The sequence below is a fragment of the Sinohyriopsis cumingii genome, chromosome 18 (genome assembly GCF_028554795.1).
Source record: "Sinohyriopsis cumingii isolate HCF-2022 chromosome 18, ASM2855479v2, whole genome shotgun sequence".
NCBI classification, from domain to species: Eukaryota; Metazoa; Mollusca; class Bivalvia; order Unionida; family Unionidae; genus Sinohyriopsis; species Sinohyriopsis cumingii.
In genome coordinates, this window is record NC_142978.1 from 26,364,263 (window position 1) to 26,382,478 (window position 18,216).

The 18,216-nt window shown below is 35.0% G+C and overlaps 1 protein-coding gene across 1 annotated transcript; it reads left to right on the plus strand.

Moving 5' to 3' along the window:
- The first annotated feature begins 1,315 nt into the window (after positions 1–1,315).
- On the plus strand, positions 1,316–4,672 carry LOC149776261 (uncharacterized). Its single transcript, XM_089942321.1, has 2 exons — positions 1,316–1,758; positions 4,119–4,672. Exons 1-2 carry the CDS (start codon positions 1,356–1,358, stop codon positions 4,535–4,537), a joined length of 822 nt encoding a protein of 273 aa, XP_089798447.1. The 5' UTR covers positions 1,316–1,355; the 3' UTR covers positions 4,538–4,672.
- Positions 4,673–18,216: the final 13,544 nt, after the last annotated feature.

The window sequence follows — 18,216 nt, forward strand, 5'->3', positions numbered from 1 at the left end:
AAGGTGATACTATTGGAGTTCAAAATTTCTCGGTCATAATGTTATAGATGTCTGTTTACCGCAATGCAAACATCTTAGTTAATTCACCCGCAATTTTTTTGCTGGAAAATCCACAAAATCAAACGACCACATACAAAGAATAGACTTTTAGGAAAAAGTTGTTAAAGTGCACACACTATATGTAAAGTGTACCAACTATGTGATAAAATGATATAGCATCAACATTTCCTTGAAACATACTTATAATAGAAGAACTAAATATGTTACGTTGAAAATGAACGTCAAAAGTAAAGTGGCCAGGACAGCCCTTTTTGATTGCCCTTGTGTCCTTGGTAAAGGCACTTAGCTCACTTGGCATCATTTAGCCAATAATGGGCTTAAAGTGCCGTTAAAATCAACAAACACTAATAACGTCACAGACTTTCACGCAATGTTAATTTAAAATTATGCGCTTGAGCTAAAAACACAGTTCTTGTTAAACATACGACAAGTGTGGCTAAACTATTGCCAAGAACAAGCATATAGACTTTGTACTTTTACAAAACTGAGAGTAACCGTGTTAAAAATGGCTATTTTTACGGTAAATTATTTGCCCTTGTCTTATTATTCTGACTTATTGTAATAGTCTACGAATAGCTGAATAGGCCAGGATATTCGCTATGTCTAAGGGACGAAATTAAAATATTCCATTTGTTACGGAGATCACAGTGAAGAGTTTCCACTATTTCGTGTTTTTCCATTTAAATTGTTCGCCGAAATCGAACTTACTGCGCATGCTAATCCTCAACACTAGTGTCATAAGATGCACTAACCAAGTTTATTCTAAGACTTCGATAAATTGTGACCTTGTTTGCTTACAAGATGACGTCTACACAGATTTGCTTATGAAGTGAACATAGACTGTAACGAAAATATGTGCTGGGCCAATAATACGTTCATGCATGCATGTCCACCGCATACACCTCCACAAATTATCTCTCTCTCTCTCTCCATATATATATATATATATATATATATATATATATATATATATATATATATATATATATATATATATATAGTTAATGTTATTAATGTTAATATGTCTATAGAATATAAGTATAATCTGCATCTGAATATTTCATCGAACGCAGTTTAGTGACACATTACTATCACTGTCGTTTTGACAATATTCTAGTATTGCCTTATATTCAAGATATGTTTAACTTCAAGTACACATGTAACTTTTATCTCTCCCCTGAAGTCTCATTGCCCTTGGTTGACACAAGTGAATGCGTAGATAAGAAATATATATAAAGCATGTAAATCTGTTTTGAAGAACAGTCTTAATTTGTACTGCAGACTTCTGAATTGCAATGTTAGTAACTATTGCACTCGGGGTAGTGATCTCGTACTGGTCGATTTGCGCGGCAACAATTGATTTGAGTAACACGGGAATCACTGTGGCTGAACGAGATGAGCTGTCAGAACTTGAATATCGGGAGTTAGTACGAATGCTTTATTCAGAGTTGAAAATAATAAAAGAGGAACAGAAGGCGACGATAAGGGTCCAAAATAAGTTACTGACCCGTGTGAACGAGCTTGAGACAAAAAATATACATCTACAGGGACAGGTTGAACATTTGTTGAACTCTTGCGGAACGGAGAAAAATTCTGAAAGTAATTTGAAGGCAGATTTTAAACTGCAAAGCCACGGCAATGTTACAGAACGCACTATGACCAACACGACGGACAAGAGAACAGGGAAAACAAAAACAGGTACAAATTCGAAAAGATGTGAACAATCAGTTTCTTGAGCAAAGATACTATTGAAATGAATGCAGACATTTGACATCCATTAATTGGGTGTTCGCATAGTTCTGGACTACAGAGTTTGTATATTTGCAGAATGCATGTGAATATCATGAGATACAATGATGTCTGTGTAATTGCAAATTATGCATTATAGATACTGATCCTCTCCCACACCCCATATTTCTTGTTTGAAGATAGATAGATAGATAAATAGATAGATATATAGATAGATAGATAAATAGATAGATATATTGTTCAGCTGTAATCAGTTTCTAACGTAGCGCCGCGATTCTTATGGTACTTGTATATTTTCGAGTGTGCTCTTAAGTTCTTCCAAAGATAACAGCTTGTTTCCATATTTTTGGTGTTAATCCTGGCGTTTATACAGTGCATCTTGATACAACTGTTTATGTGGTCTCTATTTAAATTAATTCTGTATTAACACATTAATGACAGTAGTTGTGTTTCCACTTATTTGTATGTATCTTTGAATGTTTAATGAGAAATGTCTGCATATTCTATATCTTTGACAAAAAGGGCAGTAACAGCAACTTTTTTACTTGACGGTGATTTATAAACATCATGCTTAATCTCCCTTCCTCTCTGAATGAGAGGGATTAAAGGTTTTGACGGCAGAGTTGCAACCATGCATTGTTAAATCGTGCCACAATTTGTGTTTTCTCTTTTTTCCTTTTGCTCGAAGAAATGTTAATTGATTTTGAGTATCTCGTTTCCGATGACACGTGATTTTCCGACTCGCCACTACGCTTTCGAAATTTTAACTCTGATACTTGTGATTGTTGTCTTATTGCACGAACATACTCAGCCGCTTCGGTAGCGATAGCAGATGCGTTTTTGTTAATCTTCAACACGAAGAATGTTTTCCATATCCAGAAGCGCTTATATAATTATCGTAAACGCTGCTACATTTTAGGTGTGCCCCTCCTCGCTTTCTTAGTTTTTCCTCCACATCAGGTGAAATACAAATTTTAAGGCTATGCGGAGAGTGAGCCTTATAGAGTCCGTAACACGACGTTATGTTAACAAGAAATTTTAAACCGTCTTTATCAGATAAAATAGCTCGTTCTTATTAAAGTCATCATGAAACTTCTTTGCAAACGTAAATGAGCTAAATTCTAGTCCCAAATGAGCTCAAATGACTCATCACGGAGATCAAGGTACCCGGCCGTGATTACCAAGCCAAATCGAATACGATGAGACTTTGTGCGATGGAATCCAGTGATATCATACTTCTTAGAATGCTAATAAATTTCCTCAGTCGTTTTTGCTTCATTTCTTTGAACAATAGCTTTTAAAAATTGCAGTCGAGGCTTGCGCGGCTGTTCTTACAATACCTTTCGTATATCCACGGAAGAGAAGTGAATTCAGATTTCATTATTTATACTTATGGCCCAGAAGCATTTTATTAATTTGCCTGCTCTTGAACATATTCGTTCCTGACCTCATCAAATAGATGAGACACCTCAGGGACGAGTTCTGTTTCTTTTGAGGGTGCACTATTTCATGCATGATAATTCTGTAGTTTCTTTTTACTTTTATTTCCTGACTATTCCGCCCAAGTTTAGGTCGTTCTACTTCAAAGATCACTACCGGATTTACCAGTTTATCAATGTCTTCTAGCTTTGTTTGGAGAAAGTGTCTCTTCAATTAATCTTGTATGATGCGTTCAAACGATACAACGATCTCAGTTTATCCGTCATAGTGTTGACGTTCCACTCTCTTCTAATGATGCAATTTCAACGTCCAACATGTAGATTCCCTTGTTACTTGATTCAGGTTGTAGGTATTTTCCTCTCTTAGGACGACTTTCAAACTAAAGTTCATTTACGACTTTCAAACTAAAGTTTTTTTACGACTTTCAAACTAAAGTTCATTTGAACTGAGGAAATGCTCTTGCTCGTGAATCTATTTTCAACCTTTTCATCACTGCTTTTCTGTGACAGCGTGTCTGTAGTGTTTGCGAAGGTTAGTCCAAACATTCGTTGATTGTCTCTCTGTCTATTTGCACATGTAATTTCACGCTCTTGAACATGGCAATGGCAGGAAATACTTATTAAAATATCCCAGAAAAATTAGCATGACTATAATTCGTAGGTGAATAAATGGTCTCTTTGGTGAATAATTGGAACAGGTGTTTCGTTGCAGACATCAGTGAGTATGTATGTATACAATTTGAATATACGTAAATTGAAATCAAACCATTACAAATGAAATATAAGATCACGTCTTTCACTTGATAAAATATTAGTATATCATTTCATATTTGAAACTATTTTTAACTTACTAACCTTGATTCTTTTCAGGTATGGTGCGTGAGATAGTGCCTACACAGATCGCATTTCTGGTAAGGCAATCAAGTACCGAGTTTCACTTTACTCACGGTCAAACAATTATTTTTGACAATTTGTATGCAAACCTTGGAAACGCATACAATCCACACAACGGAATATTTCACGCTCCAGTTGCTGGGCTGTATATCATCTTGTTTACAGTTGCTTCTGACGCTGTCAGATCTCCAGATGTCGAAGTTGTACTTAATGGATCTGTTCTGTGTCGTGTTGTCATTACTATGAATGCATTCATGGGGTCTTCATGTAACTTAGTCGTACACTTGAATGCAGAAGATAATGTATGGGCTAGAACACAGTATGATCATCCTGATGACAGAATCCGTGGATCGTTTTACTCAACGTTCTCTATAGGAATGTTATCCTCAGACTAAACCGTACCTATATCTTCTTTTTAATTTGTTTGGGAACACAATACAAATTTTACACTGTATATGTACGACATTAAAGAGCTGATAAGTAGGCAACAGAAGACTCTATTTTTGTTTTGTTTCTTGTTTTTTGGGGGGAGCGGAATATCTTTGGACTAGGCACCTAAGACGTATGCTATCTCAATCCATTAATAATCTATTATTACACATATTTTGATTCGAAATTTGGTCTGAAATTAGTTGCCATGACCACTGTGTCCATGCCTAAAAATGAAAATAAATTGGTCAATGTTCTTGTTCAAACTGACTCGTATTATTTCCACTACTGAAATAAAGGGTCTTCAAATACCTAATTGTGATTCATAAAAGGCCAGTAACTTAATTATTTGGATGGCATCATACTATAAAATAATTCTATTTGGCAACAAAATTTGATAACACATTTCTTCAAGAAATTAAGAAAACGATACCAAATAATATTTAGTGTCATAAAGAAGAAAATTCATTATCCAGTGTTCTTCGGTATGTTTTTCAATGTTTATTTTCCTGGCTACAAAGGCAAAACAACAGCATACAGAACAAAAATGTATGAATGACAACCTTTTGATATACAACCACACCAGATATAAATTTCTCTTTTTCGAGGGGTAGAGAGGAATAGTGTGTATGGCCTGTACTATTGCGTCTTACAAATCACTGTAGGCTATAGCGTAAAACCTTACAGACGCATTTTCATTCGCCTGTCGTACGGGGGGTCCTGACGAGAGCTAAAACAACCCATATAAACATGAGCTAAAAATGGCCCTGAAATTATTTATCCGGCTTAAAGCCAAATGCAATAAAGTTTTAATGAAATTGCAAAAATTACTGGCTATCTAAATATATATTTGGAAACAAAAATTTCTTTGGAAGATTTTAGTGGGACGTCTACACTATTGGACAACTTAATGTTCCTAATCTTGCTCGTAAAATGAACGTGAAAAGTTCATGTCTGATACAAGTGTCACCCCCCCCCCAAAAAAAAAAGAACATTTGCAGCTTGTAAACCATGTTCTGAGTGCTACCGCTATGTAATTTAGTTTTGCCATTGGGCAGCTATCGGACAGTCTGTGTGCAAGTTTTGGAAATGCAGACCATGGGCTGAACTGAATAGTTCAAGTTCATTTAGTCTGAATTGCTCAGTGGGTGGTGTTCTGGATTCGCGACTATAAACTATGGAGCCAAACTGGATCAGGTAATGATTTTGTTTGGGTTTTTTTAGGGGGAGGCATGGAACTTTAATCACATCCTCTCGGTCGTAAAACACATTCATATGATGTTGTGTCTCAAAACCAAACCAATCAAGCCAGTTCACTTTTGTATCAACTGGGACACTGCCGGAAATGAGAATTCGAAGATGATGTCATATTTCAAGATCACTCAATTAAGTAGAAAAGATTCTTTTGAATATTTCCTTTGCAAAAATAATGACTAAGATTAAATATATAAACAATTAAAACTTATTGAAAGTGATCTGAAATAAGCACATAAGCCAACTTATATCAACCTATACACCAACTGAACGTTACAGTCCAGCAGACCGTTTCATCAAATGAGTTGACATTTGATTGGTCAGTAGTTTCTTACTTACAGCAGTTGACATTTGATTGGTCAGTAGTTTGTTACTTACAGCAGTTTAAGCTCCAGAATAACAGTGGTAAGAGAGAAGTTAGAAAAATTACAAAAGAGGATGAGAGCAAAATTGCATGCCACAGGTGTTACTATGTTTCATAAAATCGGTTAAAGTTAAAGATTCTCTCATATTTTGCGTACATCATTTATACAAATGTGAAGCACTGCTATAAGAACCTATCAACCATAAATTATGTAGCATGTTGTATCGCTTACAATAAGATAATGAAATAATTACAGCCACACTTTTCTTGTCATGTGTGCATATGTAGCATACGTAATTAATAAAGCTAAATGCACATGCCAAGCCTCATTAGTCGACATAACACATTGAAACTAAGTTACATATAAATGCAAGGAAATAGAAAAAGCAAGCAAAATAAACAAACGAAAATATTGAATAGAGGATAAAAAGTACGTGTATGTCTCTTTTACGTACACGTACCTTCTGCATGTGCCAACACACAGTCAAGTTTGTATGTACTAAAATATCAGATTTTAGTTTTGTTGATAGTTACTGTAGGATATGCTAGTAAAACTCATACCAGTGAGGTAATTCCAACCAATGACATAGTGTCATGCTGCATAATACCCGCACGCGAAACTGTGTGTCCGATCACTTGAACTGGGCCACTCTTACAAACTTTTACCAGTAAATAGTAGTACTATCCAACGTGAACATTCTATTCAGTTTCATGATTGTTAATGCAGTAATGCTAGGCAAGAAGGGCCAAATGCATGAACTTACTGTAATCACTAGGGTAACACATTTTTAATGAATAGTCTTCGAGTTTCAAAGTGAACATACGACATTGGCAGATAAACTGTGTTAAATTAAAGAACATTACGTCTTCAACAATGCAGGAAATGAAGGTTACTGTGACTAAATGTTGATTGTGACAGGCAAACTAATCGATCACTTGCAGACTAGAAAAAAATTGTTTTGTACGAACAACAGCAAACATGCTTTTAATCAAACACATCTAAGATATTTTTTACAAATGTTACTGCATCTATTTCATTTAATCTGTAACTTTGCAAGTCTAGAATTTATGTTTGTTAAAGACAAACTTATAAGACTAATTTACCTGTTCAGTTTGAAATATCATACCAGGTTTGGCGTGCATCAGGTCACCTCTGATAAAACGTCTGCTTCTAGAAGAGTCTGAACTGGCTAGACTAGCTGGCATCTGCTTAATAGCCAAGTGTAAGAGCAGTTGACCAAGAAAACAGGGTCAGTATGAAGCTTTCTGTAAAATGTGTAATCATGTGCTGTTGATTAAATATATTGTGAAAATAATTCGTTCTAGGTTTCTTTATCAGTTATACTTTGATCCATTATTGATTGCTCATCAGCATCGTGTGTCAATATATAAAGACCCGTATGCTACGATACTTCCTGTCCAAGTTGGTCCAATTCTACATAGGGAAGTAAAATCTGTTTAAGTTGATTTTTCATTTTGTTTTAATTTGACAGTGGATAGGCATCGTGTGAATTTTTTTATATATAAATTATATCGAAGTACCATACTGTAAAGCGGCTTTTTGGAAGAAGTTGTAGGAATTTTCGACCTTTTTTAAATGGGACTTTTTTGATGGTTGATAAGTATCACGTTTTGCATATCTGAAACAGGTTTATGCCATGACGCCTTCTGGCATTATGTCAAATTTGTTTTAAATTTTTTACTTTTTGTTTAGAAGAAATAATTTAAAGGTTTTCATTTTCTTAGTTATATTGGTCATATTTGATGGTGGATCACCATTTATTTGAAGAAATATTTTAAGCCGTTCAGGACAAAATATTTTCTGTTAAATTTTATCAAATCAAACTCCGTTAAGTGCTTTGGAGAAGTTGTTTAAATGTTTTAACAGTTTATATCACTTTGCTTTAGGTCCCAGTGACCTTATGGCCCTTGGTACGTCGCAGGTTAACTGTCGTTACTCTCAACTTTTTCTACAAAACTGCTCAACAAAACTTTCAATCAAATTTTATAGCTGGCATCCTTGTATGAGATTTTTACAAGGTTGAACAAATGATTCCGATCAGGTATCAAATTAGACCACTGTGACCCCAAAATACCAAAAACAAAAATATTATTTCTCTCAACAGAATCTGATCAAATTCGAAAGAAAGAAACTGTGGCATAAATACCTTTAAAAGCTATTGAACGATGCCGAGTGTAGTGGTGTAAACATGTTTTGAGATAATTCCACAGTACCGAAGTCGTGGTCGGCGTGACATATTAAGTTTAAGGTTCGACTCGCTATCATTGCTGACTGTGAGGGATGAAATCTGCTCTGTTTGTGGCATGAATTGAATTTAATTAGGGTCCGTTAGATAAAGGGTAGAGAAATGAAAGATGACAATGGAACGAAAGGTCAGTAGCGGAAAATAACAACAGTTGAAAGAAGCCATGGCAACAATTGGGAAGACTTGGACCAATTGAAACAGGTATCATAAAATGGTATTTTCCAGAACATGTATTAAGAAAGGCGGGCTAGAGATAAATATTCTGACTTCTATGGGGATGATACAATTTTTAGCAGGTAAAGAAAGTAATCCTGATTGGCTAAGCTGAACCCTGAGGTATGTGTTCCTGTAAGGAATTCGAGCTTTAAGAAATTCCTCTGGTGCAATTAGTCAGTATGAGTTCTGAGGCAAGCCACAATTTAAATTCCGGGAAATGAGAAGTAGTTTTCCTTAGACTGTCAAAGGAGGGCGCGTGTCGGAAAGTGAGGGACACGAAAGAAGATAGATTCGACTTCAAAGAAAGGTGCGAATCTCAGACAAAGCACAAGGTTAGTCTCAGTTTCATACAGCATATGTTCTTTGATGAAAATTTGTAATTATTTGTTAAATTTATTCATTTTATCGTTTTACATGATTTTTTCTATAAGTTCAAAAGTAATGCTTTTAACGCATTTTGTCTCAAATATTATATGACTAAGTTCGGATTTAGTTGTTTTGTATGTAAAAGAGCTTATGTAAATAAATTATTCGTGCATCATTGGTGAGAAGCAAATTATATGTTTTAAATGATTTCCATCATGTATACTGAGAATAGATTTTTCTATGTCTAGAAATGTATGTCAAGGAATCGCTTATAAGCAAAGTAACGTAGTTAGGACCAGGTGTGAAGTTCATTAAGTAAGTAAGTTGTGAATTATTTCAACCAAGAATCAAGGAGGATAGCATTGGAAGCGTGTGTCTATAGGTTTACTTCAGCTAGTAATATATACCACAGCAGGTTGTGATGGTTAATATGAGAGGTCTAATTATGTCAGGTTCTCAGTAGGAATGCAAGCAGTGGCATGAAAGACATCAATAATAGGGTGAGTGCCTATTATGTGGCAAATTGACAAAATCTTAGTTCTGTTGAATTGCAATCGGCTATATATAACGTAAAAGAGTGAGAATAGTGTTAATACAAGGTGACAAAAAACACGTGACACGTATTAGGCTATGAACAATTTTTTGTGTTTTTTAAGGAAAAAATAGCTCAGTACTGTATTGTAAAGTAGGAAAATTGTTATTCCCAGGAGAAGAAAAACATGACACGTATTCAGTTTGGGAACTATGTTTTTATTTTTGAAAGGAAAACAATAGCTCCGTACTGTATTGTACAGTGGGAAAGGAGCACAGTCTGCAACCTACATTCGTCGATAGTACTATTCTAAGATGTGAATGCATCATTAAGTTTCTTGATTGTACGTAAATGTAGATTCAGAGAAAGAGAGCTGTATGCACAATCCTAATGTGATCACTGGAATCTGAAATGTAGGAAGCTGTGGGCTACTTTGTCATTTAATAAGTGTCGTCTTCCAAGACGGGTTAAATCCTTGAAGTTTTGCACGTGTAAATACGACAATGTCAAGGAAACTTGGTAAAATGCAAGAATTTAACGTATTCGCTGAAGTATAAAATGTAGGTCACTATGATAGGTATACTAAGCATCCTCCAAGAATAAGAAATGCATATAGTTTCATGATAGTACGCACACTAGTGTCAGATAATTGAGCAAAATGAAAAAGTGTAACGTTGAGAACTGCGTCGACAACGCTTTCAGAAAATGGTACCCATGTCTTGCCTTTGCCACACAGAACAGAGAATAATTGTTTTGTATATGTAATACTGTGTGTGTGCGCGCGTGTGTGTGTGTGATTTGGATTTTTAACGTAAGTTTAACAATTTGTGAGTCATATCGCTACGATATCTGCAATGTTTATAGGTTACTGCATTTGTACGGGAAAATACGAACGAATTTTTTTTTTGGATGGAATACTGCACGACCTTGGGAGTGCGGTATATCCATCCGACAAAACGAGTTCATATTTTCCCATACAAATGCGGTAACCTTTTTATTATATGCTAATTTTCTTATTCTACCTAAGGCTTAATTATATAAACAAAATACACTACAAGAAACAAAGTAAATGAACGTATGCCGTATTCCAAACGAAATACACAAGAGCAGATTCATCATTACACAGCATACAACATTATTAATGCGCACATAACTCCGCCCAGATAAATTTGAACTTGTCGCGCGCTAGACATAAGTTTCGAAGGAAAATGGCGTTTTTGTCTACTTAAAATTGAATTTTGTAGTCATATTGTGTATGATTGCGCATTGCAACAAGTTTTCCATTTGATCTGGAATGAATAGATTTTGGTATTTGTGTCGATTCTACGAAATTTCGTGATTATGAACTGGATTCATCTGTGCAAATTGCACATGAAATAAATCCGATTGAAGCAGCGCGGGAGAGGCATGTTTACATCTGCAAGTGTGTTTGTTCTGTCATTGATATGAACAAATATGAAGTGTTTCAATTGCAATTATCAAAAAGGCACTATTGAATTTAATGTCTTTTTTATTATTTTGAGTACAGTAAGGAGGATGTAATTGCACTTGGAATATACTTATATAGTCGAAATTACAGTGCAATTTCGAAATGTAGTATCCAGCTTGAAAACTCATGACATGGCTCAGGTAAACAGGGAGATGAAAGTCCCAAACTACCGCCAAGAACTCAGGATCAACAAGAACAAATGAGGCTAGAGACTAAAAAACCCAGAACAACAACAAGAGGAAACTTCCATAACAGTACAATCACAAATAACAGGAAACCAAAGTATAGAAACAAAACTAGCAAGAGACAGGGACAGAGATAGAGAGAAGGAAGAAAATAAGGAAGAAAAAGAAGGAAACAAAGAGAAGAAGAAGAAGCACTGATGGTGGAAAGCTATTATATGCAAGATGACAAATGTCTAGAGAGCAAACTGATGAATGAAAAAGTGAACAAATTTTTTTTTACAAAATTTAAAAAATTTTAAACAAAATTATATAAAAAATACTATATAAAAAACATAGTCAAAAAAAAAAGCAGAATCAAACAAAACATAAATACTATATCTCAATTTTAAAAAAAGAAACCATAGCAGACACGCACTATCACAATAGGGCAGGAGGGTCTCTCCAAACGATCTGGAAAGATCAAAGGAGAGCTCCCCTCCAAAAAAAAACAGGTAATTCGGATTTGCAGAAGTTTGAAAGTACATGTTGAGAAAATTCAAAATGTAAAACTGTAATTATATTTTGCCATTCTATTACCAGCTAAAGGAGACAGCTATGCCTTTATAACTGGCATGTTATTTGTAGCTACCAAGCAATTTTATGAAATCTGGCGTCTATCGCCAAATTCCTGAACACTGTATCATAAACGTTAACGCGGAATGTAGCAAAACACCTTGTATGTGGCAGTCCACGCAACATCTGCTTTAGTTCATTCAGAAACAAATTTAATCAACCAAAACGTAAAGCGTCTGCTACACGATAGCACAAGATTTGTTTACAAAGTAGTTCCTAATACACTATTGGGCACACGTGTCCTGCGCGTGGCTGCAATATGAAGGTGTGCAATATCGTAAAATATTGAACGATTCTGATAATGTAAAGTTAACGGAGAAAACAGTGAGCATATAATAAGCTGTTTTATAGCGACGTCTAGCACTGGGGCATTGTGTCGCAGACATGTAGAATGATGTCCCATTATTCTGACACCAGGCCGACCAATCTTGTCACTAAACTCCTAATGCTGAACGCCTGGCGAGGCAGATGTTAGTACCATTTTTATAAGTCTTTGGTATAACTCGAACGGGGTTCAAACCCGCGGCCTCCCGCATCCCAGGTAGACGTTCTAGCTGATATAATAATGTTGATCAGGCATATGTATGATGTTTCCGTTATGAAAATTACTGCAGTGAATTCTGTTTTATTTCTAGTCCTACAAGGGCACAAAGCTCCTTGGATTTCGCGTTTGATCAAAACATTTGATATGGTTGAGGAACCAATTAAATGTAAAATAAGAAAGAAGAAAAAAAACACTTTGGTCGGTATAACGTTTTTTGAGGTAAACGTATGATGAAAGAAGAGGCCCAAGTGGGTCTGAACTCAACTACTGACAACATATTAGGAAATCATCAATATATTATGGGACGAAAAAGTGTTTAAAGTTGCATAAATGATGCAGTTCTTCCATAAAATATTGTTCATAAAATTAGAAAAAATATATATCTTTAAACTACTTCTCGAATACCAGTGAACAATATTTAACGACATTTTGTCATAAAGAACCTAGGTATGAATGCTCTTAAATTTGTACCCATGATGCAGTCCGACCGTCGGAGGTGTCCGCCGTCACTAAAACGAGAGACACCGTTAAGCCTTTATAAGACTATTCTCATTGCCCACCCAACAGACTTTGATGAATTGTAACCAGGGGCGTTCGGATATGAAGTCATTTTAAAATTGTATACATGATGCCGATCCACTATCAAATATAAGTGATGCTGTAAACAACAGAATAACATTAAATAATTATTTATCACAAAATAAGGAACAGAATGCAACCAACTTTGACCAGATGCATTTTGGCAAGAAAGCATTTGAGGTCTGCGCTGATATATCTTACCGTGATCACAGTTATTACTATCATATCAGTACCCATTAATGTAGTCTCAGTCTATTTTTAGATTCTTTTTTGTATGTTTTAATGGTGGTGCGTGGCTTAAAGTTAGGTATTTTTGGTTTGAATTAAAGTAAGGAAAGTAAGTTGAGAACTGTGCCGACAACGCTTTAAGAAAATGATATCATTGTCTTGCCTTTGCCACACAAACGAAAGAATAATTGTTTTGTAGATATACTAATGTTAATCGGGATATTGTAAGATGTTTACGTTACGAACATGACTGTGGTTAACGATTATTCACTCACCTATATCCAACGAACATATGCTAGCTTTTTATTTTCTTCTCAATGACTCTTACGAACTCTTACATACATGCACAAGAATAAAATTCTTCCGGCACTTTGTCGAAATGATTCCGAGGAAATGGGACCTAAACGCCTGCCTCAAGGATACGCAGAGACAGTAGACCCGCTGGACTGTTCCAGAAATAGAGATTTTAAAATTTTGGGAAATTTCTGCTTGGCACCCCTCAGTCCCAATGATCAGTTACCAGGGTACATGATCAAAAGGAAATTGTATTAAATATGAACCTGACCAGCTTTGTTGCAGGTTCACACGTGTCAAACTGGAAAAGATGTGTAAGCATAATTATTACTAACATAATTGGCATAAAAGCATAATCTGAGCATAAAAAGAGTATATATTACATGCCATAATTGCAGAAAACTGTATGAAAGATATTCATATAATTTTGAGACTTACCTGGATCTGCAGTTAAAACTTTTGTCACAAATCGTCTAAATTCATGTGGACTAGTAGTAAGGACGACAAAAGAATTTGAGAAATTATTTATGCACAACACTCACTTTGACTAGTCTACATGTCTACAGTAACTTTCGCAAATAATCTTAAAGTCCACAAATGAGGATTGTTTTATTATCCTCGGCCTGCCATGCTTCATCCCATAACAATGCTCCAGTGCAACATGTTTTTAAGTTAACTAAATCCCTCTTCTCTAACATTTTTCAGTCATATGATATCTATCTCCATCAGTCACATCGATACATTCCATATTGTCTTTTTTTGTACTTTTGTTCATATTTTTTATGATATCTGGCACCATTTATTTTCAATTTAGGCTGGATTGCTATGTGTGTAATATCATAATAGAATGAATCTAGGGCAAGTGGTTTCACATTCAAAACCTGTTTTCTTGGAACTGTTTAATGTAAAATTCATACAGAAGTTACCACATTTACACATGTACATTTTTATTCCATTTTTTCTCTTCTCAATGTTATTAAATAACAAAGGTATTTTTCCTTTATATATAAATATTTCCGTGAAAATTGTCAGTCTGTATAGTTGTCCATTTCATTCATTGTTTCCTATCATAGTATAAGAAGTGCATCTTATTGTAGCAAAGTTTTTGTGTTGCCTTAGCCATGACAAAAGATATGTGTTGGGTTTCCCACTAATAAAATGGGTCCAGCAAACAAACATGTGAGCAGTGGCCCTGACTTGAACAGCTAATACTCACTCCTGGGCCACAAACTGGAGGCAAAAATATCATTAGTTAAACCGTACATTTATATTGTGCTTCTTATTTGAATTGTAGTACATATTTAAATTTTATTTTGTTAAATATTGTTTAATCAGTATTTACTGTCACTGATGATGAATGGTATTGACTCAGTTAACGTCATCAGGATCTCAAAACAAGAGTGTTTAAGTCATGAGAAAATGGACACATGAACCATGGACAGGCACGAAGTTAGGACGGTCAAGCGTGAAAGATTAGTGTTGACTCTTAATTAGGTCGCATGATAAAGGATTGTACTACTGTATTATTATATAGTACATGTATGGCAAGTAAATTGTAAGCAGCCTTACAAGTCACTGTGATGATGGATAACTGCATATCTGACACAATCCTTGAACTGTAATCATTACTCTGTTTCAATCTGAACTTGGAAAACTTTTTTTAATGGGTACCCAGTTCGTTTTATTACCCATGTTATTATCAATTGGAGAGTACCAAGATACCCATTGGCATCTTTATCCAGAAGTAGTCAAATTTGGAATATGTGATGTGACGTGCAGGTATCTCATCAATAGTGCAGTTTATGTTTGCTACTGAACTTTGGTAACTCTATTGGAAGATCAATTAGACTCATAGTCCAAAGGATTCATTTTCAGACTGGATCAGCTGCCTAAGTGTGTCCTTGGCAAGACAGTTGCTTCCTACTTTCACAGTGTGAGATATAGTCTGTGTTAAAAGTGCCATCTAATCCAACAACAATTATGCATTTTGCCTTTACCTTGTCAAATGAATCCACAAAAATCCTCCTTACAGAATGTCTCAAATGCTGTGATCAGAACAAAATTTGTACCAGGTTTTTCATTTCCATTTCAGGTTTCATTTTTCAGCAGTTCAAAGCTGAGCCTGCTAACTTAAATTCAGTGGTCAACAGGAAGTGCATTGGTTCAAAGAGAACAATCTCCAACTAAAAAATTGTTGCAGACTGGCATATGAATGTGTATACAATATGAAATTCAGAAGCAGTCATTGTTTAAATTACACATTTTGTTTGCTTTGAATTTTCTGGAACAGTGAAGAATGGTTTCATGTGAAGCAAATTCCCTGCAGTAGCTTTCATTATGACCTTAAATTCTGTAAAATGAATGTGATGTATTAAATATAACAGGTACATACATACATTCATACATACATACATACACACACTAGTTTTCATTTTTCTCGTGTGAGAAACCTTATTAAAAGATCAATAATTGCACTAAAATATACTGATGCTTACTATAGTCGAACTCTACATCCCCATTTGTTTGTAACCCCATACCTATTTCAAGAAACGAGAACGTTTAATGTGATAGAAAGTGCACAGAACTAAGACAATTGAATCATTGATTTATAATTTCTAACAATGACCAGAATGGCACTAATGCTGGCATCCCCTGTACCATTTCATGCTTAACGGACTTTCCATACTAACACGGCGCCATTTTGCGTACACTATCGGCTAATTTATTTCCATCAGACAACATAATGACCACGTTCATCCTGTTCGACAACTGCTGAATAATTGCGTAAATTACATAACGTTGAGAATTTGGAATTATATCCCTTTGCACACATGAACATAGAAATTAAACCGCTTGTTAAATCCACATGAAAGCAAATTTGTAGTTGTCATTATTTTCCTTTGCTTGATTCGACATTGTAAATATTGGAAGCAGGCGACTTATGTATGTACATCTGTAGTTGTGATACACACCTTTGCTGAAAATGGACTTGTCCAGAAACTGGAAATGGATCCGAGCATGTCCGTCTATTACACTGAAAACTTCCGTTAAGCATGAAACGTGCATAAGATGACGGTGTTAGGGCCACTCTACTCAGAGTCAGGTTAGAAGCTATAAATCAATGAATGAATTGACTAAGTTCCTTACATTTTTTATCACATTAAAGATTTCCATTATTTAAATCGATAGGGGTACAAACAAACGGGTTTGTATTATCAGACTATAGATTTAAATATGATTTTCTGCTGTTTAATTCTTGTAAATGACAGATGTATTCAATAAAAACTAAATACTATTGTTGTTTTTTGTTTATGCTCTTGTGAGCAGGATGTTGCTCACGTGGGCAAAAATTTGCTCATGTTAACAATTCCTGCACATGTGATTTCTTATTAGAATTTATTTGCACACATGAGCAGACTAGGTCATGTTAATATGATCTTGCTCATCTTAACAATTCATAAATATGTGATTTCTTATTAGAATCTATTTGCTCACATGAGGTCTACGTAATTTGCATGTTAACATGCACATGAGACTAACCTGAGTTAGAGCTCATGTAAAAATCTCATGTGCAGAAGGGTAGGCAGTTTTGGTGTGGGATAGGACCAAGATGGTAGGTTGAACAACACAAAATATGATTGAAAGAAAAGCCAAAAATATGCAGACCTACGGCATGTCTGAGGTGTTTGCTTTGCTTTCTGTATGATCTGGCTCCCTCCTTCGTTGAAGTTTGTCAACAATTTCATTTTCAAACGTGCGTAATTTTTCTAAATACTTTTCGGAAAATGTTTTCTCTGTAAATAATCTAGAGAAACACGCATGACTTTAAAACAACAATTATTGTAATGCCAATGTGGGGTCAACTTTTATGACATGAATGTCATGAGCCAAAATGTCGATTGTGAGGGAAATTCAGGGGCAAACTTAGAAGATCAGTTCACCCCATTTCCAGAAGAAGAAAAAAATATATTTTTGAGTGAAATCATGAAGAAATTTAGGCCTCTTATGCAATTTGGACAACCCTATTTAGGTTCAACCCAATACCTACCTATAATAACTCATATCTGCCATATTAATGACCACCTAATATGGGCTAGTGGGATGTTTTCAGTACAATTTAGATATATCATGCTGAGAAGCTTAGAGGAAAGTTCTTTAAATGTTTGGAGTAATGGTAACCAACTTTAATAGTTAAATACACAAATGTATAGACCTGAATGGCTACTTGCTTTTCAAATAATGTTGACAATGCAGGTAGAATCGATAATGGTCTGCAATTTCCTGGATCCTTCTTTTCTCCTTTCTTCAAGATAGGTGTAACCTTTGCACATTTCAAGGTTTCTGGAAAATTACCACTCAGTATCCTTAATGATTTTGTTATTACTGGTGCAGCAATTTTAAGAATTTGTGGACCAATACCATCCAGTAAGATCAGTCATCAAGTAAGTGAAAGACAAGATATTTCTCTATCTCTCTCTCTCTCTCTCTCATAAACGGCATGATTTTTATTTGATCACGAGGTGCAAGAAGAAAAATGTCATGAAATATCTGTCTTTGTCATAGTTATTCATCTTCTAACATGTCAATTCATACACAGATATATATATATATATATATATATATATATATATATATATATATATATATATATATATATATATATATATATAAAATCAAATTCAAACTTATAGTACTAGTGCATGCCGCTTTAGTGT

Excerpts from the sequence above, each read along its gene's own strand:
- LOC149776261 (XM_089942321.1), top strand. The coding sequence starts at position 1,356 with ATGTTAGTAACTATTGCACTCGGGGTAGTGATCTCGTACTGGTCGATT. Across the intron at positions 1,759-4,118 it reads AACAGGGAAAACAAAAACAG|GTATGGTGCGTGAGATAGTG; the intron begins GTACAAATTCGA and ends GATTCTTTTCAG.